The 9934-nt window shown below is 36.3% G+C and overlaps 2 protein-coding genes across 2 annotated transcripts; one reads left to right on the forward strand and one right to left on the reverse strand.

Annotated features, from left to right (window-relative positions):
- The first annotated feature begins 82 nt into the window (after positions 1-82).
- Positions 83-6813, forward strand: LOC102589664 (cyclase-associated protein 1-like). Its single transcript, XM_006349544.2, has 10 exons — positions 83-511; positions 1499-1667; positions 1739-1803; positions 4468-4777; positions 4856-5003; positions 5088-5197; positions 5297-5352; positions 5450-5506; positions 5615-5758; positions 6428-6813. The coding sequence occupies exons 1-10, from the start codon at positions 242-244 to the stop codon at positions 6512-6514; spliced, it is 1416 nt and encodes a 471-aa protein (XP_006349606.1). The 5' UTR covers positions 83-241; the 3' UTR covers positions 6515-6813.
- Positions 6814-7338: 525 nt separating this feature from the next.
- On the reverse strand, positions 7339-9693 carry LOC102603399 (putative proline-rich receptor-like protein kinase PERK6). The gene is made up of 9 exons (XM_015309641.1): positions 9669-9693; positions 9049-9175; positions 8648-8985; positions 8466-8552; positions 8311-8381; positions 8132-8208; positions 7896-8037; positions 7657-7818; positions 7339-7560 (listed from the first exon to the last, which is right to left on the reverse strand). Exons 1-9 carry the CDS (start codon positions 9691-9693, stop codon positions 7339-7341), a joined length of 1251 nt encoding a protein of 416 aa, XP_015165127.1.
- Between the last annotated feature and the right edge of the window lie 241 nt (positions 9694-9934).

A 9934-nucleotide genomic window follows, 5' to 3' on the forward strand; every position in this document is an offset into this window, starting at 1 on the left:
CACCTTCTAGACACGTGTAGGCCCTCAATTTGTCCATACTTTAGAGAGCAACAATATTCCACATATATTCAAAAGAAATTCTCGTTTTCCCTTTCGGCGTTTCAAAGTAACTTTTCCGCAAACATTCTGCACAAGTCCACACAACAACAAATACTCACCAGATCTACTCTATCCCAACTTCATTTTATTTCTAGAGATAGAAAGAGAAAGAGGAGGTCATAGGCTTTCACCGCGCGTTCTGATGGATGAGAAGTTGATACAGCGATTGGAGTCTGCCGTGTCAAGGCTGGAGGCGCTTTCAGTCGGCGGCGGACCTTCACTTGGAGATGGAGAAGCTGCGGCGGCTTTAGATCCATCCATTATTGCCTTTGACGATCTGAGGTCACAGTTCGTCGGGAGAGTTTGCACTGCTGCAGAGAAGATTGGTGGACAGGTTTTGGATGTTACTAAGATTGTTGAGGAGGCTTTTGAAGCTCAAAGAGAACTTCTTATCAAAATCAAGGAAACTCAGGTTAGCTTCTAATTAGTTTGGAATGGATAGAAAGGATTACTATATCTGATTCTAACTAGTTCGGGATATGCTGATGGTTAACACAAAATTACAGTTGATTTATTTACTGTCACTGTCTGGTATACGAGTTGAGTGTGTTAGTATACAGTTGAAGAATTGTGACCTTTTTTGTTATGATAACTAATGCAAGTGATATTTTCTTCGGTTTGTCTATTCAATTAAGTAGAACAAATGTGAGGACTTATATAGCATGTACCTTTTTGTTTTCTCGTTGTTGTATTTCATGTGCTTTGTGCATCATGAGAGTGGAAAAAGCGCGAGTGATTCTTACAGTATATGAGTAGTCTAACATGGAGGGTAGGGAGACTCGTTCCAGGTGCATCAAGGTGTTAGTACTCAAGAGTTGGATAAGGTCTTGATGCCGAGTTTCTGCTTATTGAAACAGTTATGGTGTTTCTCTTTGGATTGGACTTGTAATTTCTCTTGAAAGAAAGGTTCATTTGGAGCATAAGAAGTCTCGTTTCAACTGCATTATTAAGATAGAGCTCAGAAGCACAGTAAATTTTACTGGTAACTTCTGTATCCAAAAAAAGGAGTCTTATTTGTAGCTTTTGCAGTTCTGCTAATTGAAACTATCATGAACTATCCAAGTTATGGACCGACTTACAATTTTTTGTCAAAAGAGGTGTTCAATTTATCACTTTGAGATTGTCCATAGTGCATCAAGTGTAATTACTTGTGCAATTATGCGAAATCTTTCAAGTTTATCTCCTTTTATTTAATGCCAGACACATACTGCTGCTATAGACTGGTTAAGAGATCATCTGTTAAGTAGTGTGCTATTTATTTTATTGAAAACAAAGTGAAATAGGGACCTTGAGGTGTTGTGATGATGCACTCTGATTAGCACAAGAATCTGTTCCATGTTTGAAATATACTGCTTCTAACACTGTTGATATAATGCTCACGTTTGGTCTTCATATGCAGAAACCTAGCATGTCTGGTTTGGCTGAATTTCTTAAGCCTCTGAATGATGTGATAGTGAAAGGTACAAAAATGACAGAAGGACGACGATCTGATTTCTTCAACCACTTGAAGGCTGCTGTTGATAGTCTAACAGCCCTGGCATGGATTGCGTACACTGGAAAAGATTGTGGTAGGGTATTCTCTATCTTCTTCGCTTTGTTACTTACCAGTCCACTTTTTGACGATGCTGGTCTCCTCTAGGTATGAGTATGCCTATTGCACACGTGGAAGAAAGTTGGCAGATGGCTGAGTTTTACAATAACAAGGTAAGTAGACTGTCTCTAGCTGTTCACTTTTTCTTCTGATTATTCTCTTGGTTAAGAAAGTCTTTGAAATATTTTTGTGCCACCTGGCCAACGTTAGGTGGAAAAGGAACCATGATTACTTATATTTCGTTCATAAATTCATTTGCACTTTTTATCCTTCTTGCCATATGCCCTCTTAAGCACTATGAAGAAGTGAATGCTATTTTTGGTGCTATTGGAATGGGGAAATTTTTTATGGGAAATATTTAACTTTCAAAATTGTTTTTATTTATCAGTTTCTAGTGTTTAGTTGGGTTAAAATTTGTGATATATGATAATAGTACAAGGTGTAGTATAGGGTACAAAGATAGTGTTCTGGTGATATATTTTTATTATTGAAGGTTATTGTCAATTTCTAAATAGTAGGCGCATGAGATGAGTTCAAACCCTGCCACAAACAAAAATCTGGTCTTTTAGTGGAGATAGGGTAGATGGGCGGGTCCATTATCCTCCAAGTTTCCAACTGTGTACAGCTGCCCCTCAGGGAATTCTCAGTTATCAAAAAAGTGGTTATTGAAACAAGTTATATGGAGTAAAGTTGGGTGTTTGTAAGTGAAAATGGATTCACTGATGTGATGGAGTCATACTTCTTCCTTTTTAACGGAATGTATTTTCTTCAGAGTAACTGGACATGCAGAACATTTTCCTTCTTACCAAACTTTTTGAATCAAAAGAAAAATGAGCTTTATCACAACCTTGTCAGCGAGTAAGTCGGTAATTCTTCATTGGCACTTCATGAAATTTAAAGTGTGTGCTTATATAACATTTAAGGAATCTTGTGAGATGATTTGTAATAGAAACCATGTTTGTTCTTTCTCATTGAAAACCAAAACACAAACATAATTGGGTCACATTTGAAATGGAGCTGGTGATTGGGGACCTCTCTGGTCCACCGTATCTCTTTCTTATTGATGATTGGAAACAAGCAATCTTACATGGGATTTTCAACAGCAGAGTTAGTACAAAATGTATGGCAGACTCACATTACAAGGACGGAATTTAAACCGTGAATCTAACCTGGTATTTAAGTGGAGATGTCAGTAGAGTGATGGGTCCAATATCCATCGAGTTTTAAAGTTGGAAACACGGACTTCTTGGTTATCAAAGAGAGGAAAGAAGAAAGACGTCATCATAAGAGTTTGTTTCAATTTGTAATCTTAGCCCTCTTAAAGAAAAAATTGTCGCAATTTGAAGTGAAGACTGAGGGCATCTAAAAGAGTGGAAGAGGATGGGAACTCAACCTCCAAGGAGGGAGGAGAGGTTAAAAGGCCCAATAGCAGCCATGGACAACGAGAATTCTTCAGACTTTGAGTTCTCTAAAGGCCTCCTAAGGATTGGTGGTATCTTATCTTAGAATTTTGGGAGAAAACTCGAGGCTTTCCCACTATAAAAAAAGTAGTAGTAAATTGAGGCCTTCCATATACCAAGTTCTCAATTTGTTGGAGGGGCTACACAAGGTAGTCAAAGTTAGAATCACCAAAATAAGGCCGGAGGTGAGAGTGGTGGAAAGGATAAAGAATTGATAAGAGAGGTTGAACTTGTAGCTTATTGTGTCTGGAAGTGTTCCCAAACAAGTGTAACATCCATTTTTTAAGTTAAGAAAAAAATCACTGTTTAAGACATTCTCCTGTTTCCTTTCTTTGCTATTGATTAATGAATAATCCCAACTATTTGGGATAGATGTGTTATTGTTGGTGTTGATTGAAAAAACAAAGAAAGTAGTTATTAAATGTAATTTCTTAGTCAGTGGTGTTCATGCCCCAACTTGCGCACACCTTGGCTAATCCACCTTTAAACCTGTTCAGCCTACAAGTATAAGTTGCCAAAGTAATCCTGCTTGTCGAGGTCAGAGCAGATAGGCTCACCCCTAATGGTATAACTGGAATTTGAACCTGGAAGCTCTAGGTTATTACTCAAATGCCTTGACCACTAGATCATCTCCTAGGTTACAAATGTACGTTTTATCCTTGTTTCCATAATTTTGGTCCTCCAAAAGAGAACCAACAACAACAACAACATGCACAGTGAAATCCCACAAAATAGGGTCTGGGGAGGCTGGAGAGGGTAGAGTGTACACAGACCTCACCACTACCTCATGGAGGTAGAGCGGCTGTTTCTGGAAGATCCTTTGCTCAAGTGCATCAATCCCAAATAAACGAAGAAAAAAACCAGTGGAGAAAGCATAATGGTTAATAAGAAAAGCAGTATAAAGTCTACCGGGGAGAAACAATAATAAAAGCAAAATAGTGTGATAACCGAAATACAATAAACAACATATGGCAAGAACTACAAGGGCATGACTAGTTCTACACCAGGCACTAAACCTTGCAAGGCAAGACAACACTTACCCTACTACCCTTCTACCCTAATACACAACCTCCACAATAAATTGAGTTGCCTTTAGCTAGAGCAAGACAGTACTGTGAGTCCATATTCAGTTCCTGATGGAAAAGGATTTTTGCTTCAAATTTTCTTCCGAGTTGAAAGATCATATTCCAATTTATGCTCTGTTGTTTGGTTGTTTTTTATGTATGTTGTTTTCCTCTCAATAATTAATATGGTGGTATAGTGCACAATATAAAATTGCATACTGTTCTAACTTCTATTAAATTTGATGATATATAGGTCCTTGTGGAGTTCAGAAACAAAGACGCAAATCATGTTGAATGGGCGAAAGCTTTGAAAGAGATTTATCTCCCTGGCTTGCGGGATTACGTTAAGAGTCACTTCCCATTGGGCCCTGTGTGGAGTGCTACAGGGAAAGTTGCTGTATCTGCACCACCAAAAGCTCACTCACCAAGTCGTCCCATGCCTCCTCCGCCGCCGCCAGCTTCTCTATTCAGCTCTGAATCTCCCCAGGCTTCATCATCACGCCCGAAGAAAGGGATGTCAGCTGTTTTTGATGAAATTAATTCGGGGATGCCAGTGACTGGTGGTAATGCTCAGCTATGCTTCCTCCCTTTTTAATGTAAGACAGTTTTACCCTTGGGTTGATTTTTTTTTTTTGGTCTAGGATTGAGAAAGGTGACAGATGATATGAAGACAAAGAATCGTGCAGATAGAACCGGTGTCATTAGTGCAGGAGAAAAGGAACGTCGCGTTAGCTCACCATCTTTCTCTAAAGCTGGACCTCCAAAACTGGAGCTTCAGATGGGTCGTAAGTGAGTAAAAACTCTTCTTTCAATGGATCTATGCTTGAGATTAGGCAAATATGTTTCTGACTTTGATGTCTTGTTTCCTCCAAGATGGGTGGTTGAGAATCAAATAGGAAGAAAGAATCTAGTCATTGATGATTGTGATGCAAAGCAATCTGTCTATATTTTTGGGTGCAAAGATTCAGTCTTGCAGATCCAAGGTAACTTCATTTTCCTTCTAATATAAAGTAGTGGCACAACTGGAATGTGTTAGTTTTCAGCGCTCTAACATGCAGATGATCTCATTTGATGTCACACAGGGAAAGTCAACAACATAACAATTGATAAGTGTACTAAAATGGGAGTTGTATTCTCGGTCAGTGATTGATTTCAAAAGGAGGGTTGTTTAAGTATCGGAGGCTATTATGTCCTATACCAAAGTGCTTAATTTGATTTATAAATTTCATGGACAGGATGTTGTGGCAGCTTGTGAGGTTGTCAACTGTAATGGTGTGGAGGTTCAATGTCAGGTATCCAAATAATGCTTCCTCAGAGGTTTGGTAATGTTTTCATTGGAATTTCAGTTTTATGTATAATAACCTCATCATTTTATTTGGTCCCTTGTGTGGGCACTTTAGGGTTCAGCACCGACTATTTCAGTTGATAATACAACTGGATGCCAATTATACTTGAGCAAAGATTCTTTGGAGACTTCCATTACAACAGCCAAGTCAAGTGAAATTAATGTTTTGGTTCCAGGTGCAGGGGCTGATAGTGATTGGGTATGTTCTTTTTTTTCTTTTTCTTAATTATCTATTCATGTATATCTTTTTGTGCTTGGTGCTAACTGGTAAGCATCAAGCTCAGATGGGATGAACTTAGAAGCTTATGACCTCTAAAAACATTGTGGGTGATAAGTTCTTAGTTGAAATGTACCTTTCGAGTGTTTACATGAAGATAACTTGTGCAAGTTTTGGACATATATTTGAAGTTGAAGTCAGAAAAAGAATTGAATCAGAAGTTGGCGAAAAGTTTCATTAGGTTGGAAATTGTGCATGGATATTGGTAGTTCTTTGAAACAAATAAGGTTTGTGAAAGTAGAAGATCAGTGAGTAGAAGTAGATTTGAAAAACTTCAACCACAATTCAACTTGAAATTTTCTTTTTAAGCTTAAATTTTTTTCTCAGTTTCACTAATGCCAACTTGCAAGGTGGAACCTCTTTATGTGAAAGTGAGGTCATTGACAAATGTCACCTTAGTGTTTTGCTACGTGGCAGAACAGAAAAGGAGCTGTATCAACTCATAATCTGAGTTTCTGTTATAGTGTTTGAAGCACTGTTTCTGTATTTCTGGTGGCGTTACATCTCTCTGTATTTCCTGTTTCGATCTAACTAGTTCCTTTTTTGGGGGTATAAGTATTAACTAGTTTAACATATGGACAATTATTGCAGGGGGAGCACGCTTTGCCACAGCAGTTTTCCCATGTATATAAGAATGGCCAATTTGTGACTACACCCGTCTCCCATTCAGGAGGTTAACCGGCGACAATTTCCACCTTCAATTGCATATGCTTTTTCTTATTATATACCAATTTGATTTTTCTAGAAGAGTTTAAAGGGTGGTTGATTATTTTCTTTCTTGAGTGCAAGTTATGTTCTGGTCATTGTATCTTTTGCCTTTTGTCCACATCCCATGTTGGCTATTTTTCCCAAAATGAGACTCTGTGACCTTTTTCTGTGGTCACACGTCTGGCTTCTTTTCTTTTTTTAAAATTATTTTGTATGACGAGCTTGATTTTTGTAAGGTATCAATTTTCTTGGCAGTTATTCCTTTTAAATGTTTTAAATAGTGAAGTGGTCCAGAGTTGTTTAGATAATGTAACACCATTTCTTAGCAAAAAACATAAGCTATAGTCTTATATTGTATTTGACAAGGGGAGGCAATCTCTGTAACACAGATATCCGCTGCCATTGTCCAATTTTTCCTCAAATACGTGCATTTAATGAGAGCATGTTCAGTTTCTGTTGACTTATTTCTCTTCTAGCTAAAACTTGCCTACAAAACAGTACGTTAAATAACAAGAATCAAGAAACATAACACATTAATTGACAATATATGCGCACTATTGTTGTATTAAATTCCAAAAAAACAAATAACTACTTATACATGAACTTAACCAGAAAATTTCTATGTACTCATGCCGCATCTGATGAACAGATACATTTACCACTGTCAGTCTAATCTATGTTTCATGATAGAAGTATATATACAAAAAGAGAAAAAAAAAACTATTTTTCATTACCTAAAATCATCCTTTTAAGTCTAGTATATAGGTATATGTGTTGTGTCTACAATTTATTGCTTAAGATTGAGCCTTGGACTGGACAAACTCACCAGTTGATTCATGTTCACTACTTGTGTATTCTTCACTTGATATTTCAGAATTTTTCAACCTTTTAATATTGCCATATGATGAACCAGCTCCATCACATTCTGAACTTTCTCCTGATCCAGATATTCCTGGCGTTGATCCTTTATATAAATCATTCAATAAAGCAACATCACCTTCTAAAGTACGTACAATCTGCAAATTATATACCAATATATCAATCAACCAATCTTTTCTACGGTGATTTGAGCATAAAAAATAGTACTGGAGTAATAAAAAAAAGAAACTAACTTGACTCATTTTTGGTCGTCTTTTTGAAGAATGTCTGATGGACGCAGCAGCACAAATGACCATGCATAACATTTGTTGTCTATCAAATTTTCCTTCCAAACGTGGATCTATTAATTCATCATAATTTCCACCTTCTATTGCACGATTTAGAATTGGCCTAGCCTGAATGTACCAATTTAAAAGTTAATGTACATTTCCCCCCCAAAATTATAACGACGTAACATTGAAAATCTACGTACCCAATCAACTAAGTTATCACCGTCGCTGTTGACATCAGTAGGACGATGTCCCGTTATAAGTTCCAGAAGCATAACACCGTAAGAATATACATCAGATTTTTCTGTTAACTTCCCCGTCGAAGCATACTCTGGTGCCAAATACCTGAAAAAAATGACATTTCAAATTTTATTCAACTTTTGACTGTAATTCAGAATTATCCTCAGGTTAGGGTCAAGTCAAATTTTAGATTGTTTACCCGAAAGTTCCCATGATACGAGTAGACACATGAGTAAAGTTATCGGCTGCAAGCTTAGCTAACCCAAAATCAGCCACCTGATCGATGATACATAATTTTTGTTTAGAATTTATATTACCGTATTGTAACTTTAAATTATGGTGTAAAATAATATATAATCCTAATTCCTATATATATACCTTGGCTTCAAAGTTGTTGTCCAATAGGATGTTTGCACCTTTAATGTCTCTGTGAATAATTCGAGGGTGACCTAAAATTTATATAAGACCAATTAGCTAGCCTTCAAAGGAAAATTATATATATATTATCCAAAGGGATAATATAATTGACTTACAATCTTCATGAATATAAGCAAACCCTTTAGCTGTTCCTGTTGCAATTTTAAGCCTCGTTGGGAAATTCATAACTGGGTTTCCAGATCCTACAATTATTATATATATATGTAAAATGAGATACATATATATATATTTTTTTAAAAACTTATAACTATATTACAATATTTAACGTATATCATACCATGAAGGTGATATTCAAGAGTGTCGTTAGGAATAAACTCATAGACAAGCATCCTTTGAGATCCAGCAATACAATAACCAACTAAAGACACAAGATGTCGATGATTTACACGGCTTATAGTTTCAACTTCAGTTTGAAATTCCCTTTCTCCTTGTCCACTATTTGATTTCAAACTTTTTACCGCGATCTCTTTACCATTAGGTAAAATTCCTTTATGTACATATCCAAATCCACCTTGTCCAAGAAGATTGGTCTTGGAAAATCCTCCCGTCGCGTTTGCCAAGTCATCATAAGTATAATTTCTTTGGTTAATAAAACCAGAAGATATATTTGATGGCGTTGAAGGAGGTGGAGTTTGTTGTTGTTGTTGAGTGCTTGAGGAGCTTGTGTTGCTCATTGATGGTGGTGGCAGTGGTGGTGCTAATGGCCAATTATATTCTGAGCTAACTCCAGCACTAGTAGTTGGAGGGGGTATCTTAACAACATGTTCGGTAGATTGGACACTGTAGTTGTCATTATAATCATTTCCTGTTCAAATATATGAAACATCCATTGAAAGGGGAAATCACAATAAGCAAGAAAGCAAACAATAAGAGATTCTAAGAGTTATCTGATTAGATATTATTTCTATATATTATCAAGTGCAGTTTTACATTTTATAGAAAGTCATACACTTTATTTTAAGTCACTAATTTCACTTATTCATGATTATCTTTTAAATGTTGTTAGTGTATGCAAAATCAAACACTTTAGCACATTGAGGTAATAAGTTGGACTTATGATAATTAAAGAACTTATGATATACTCAAATTCTAACACTACAAATATATTTCAAATTGTGATCAATGCAAGGAATTATGATAAATATATGTATTGTTTGCATATTTTCTATCATGAATTTATATAGCAAAAAGATGATCTCAGAAAAAATATATATTAATATCTACAAGATAATTAATTATAATAAAAAATACAAGGTAATTAATTAATTAAAAAAATGAAAAAAAGAATAGATTTATACTCTTGGGTCTATAAGAATTGTCCATGTATAAGCCCATTTGATCATGTGGTCTTCTTCTTCTTCTTTTCTTTTTACACAAAGATATGAGGAAAACTAGCATAAGAAGTAAAAATAATCCAACAGCAACACCAATTCCTATAAAAAGAGGTTTATGATTATTATTGTTGGATGAGTCACTATCCTTTTTTGGTAGTGGTGGTGAGTTATGTCCATGAGGGGTAAGTGAATGAGAGCCGGGAGGGGGTGGTGGAGGCGGCGGTGGGGGT

Source organism: Solanum tuberosum, unplaced genomic scaffold (assembly GCF_000226075.1).
Source record: "Solanum tuberosum cultivar DM 1-3 516 R44 unplaced genomic scaffold, SolTub_3.0 scf00112, whole genome shotgun sequence".
In the NCBI taxonomy this organism is placed as follows: domain Eukaryota; kingdom Viridiplantae; phylum Streptophyta; class Magnoliopsida; order Solanales; family Solanaceae; genus Solanum; species Solanum tuberosum.

Bases quoted from the DNA above. Each gene is read 5' to 3' on its own strand.
- LOC102589664 (XM_006349544.2), top strand. From the start codon at position 242: ATGGATGAGAAGTTGATACAGCGATTGGAGTCTGCCGTGTCAAGGCTG. The intron at 1,668-1,738 runs GTAGGGTATTCT...GGTCTCCTCTAG, and splicing joins GTACACTGGAAAAGATTGTG to GTATGAGTATGCCTATTGCA. The intron at 5,353-5,449 runs GTCAGTGATTGA...TTTCATGGACAG, and splicing joins AAATGGGAGTTGTATTCTCG to GATGTTGTGGCAGCTTGTGA.
- LOC102603399 (XM_015309641.1), bottom strand. From the start codon at position 9,693: ATGGACAATTCTTATAGACCCAAGA. The intron at 8,038-8,131 runs GTAAACAATCTA...CATTTTTTTCAG, and splicing joins CGTATCATGGGAACTTTCGG to GTATTTGGCACCAGAGTATG. The intron at 7,561-7,656 runs GTTAGTTTCTTT...TATAATTTGCAG, and splicing joins GACGACCAAAAATGAGTCAA to ATTGTACGTACTTTAGAAGG.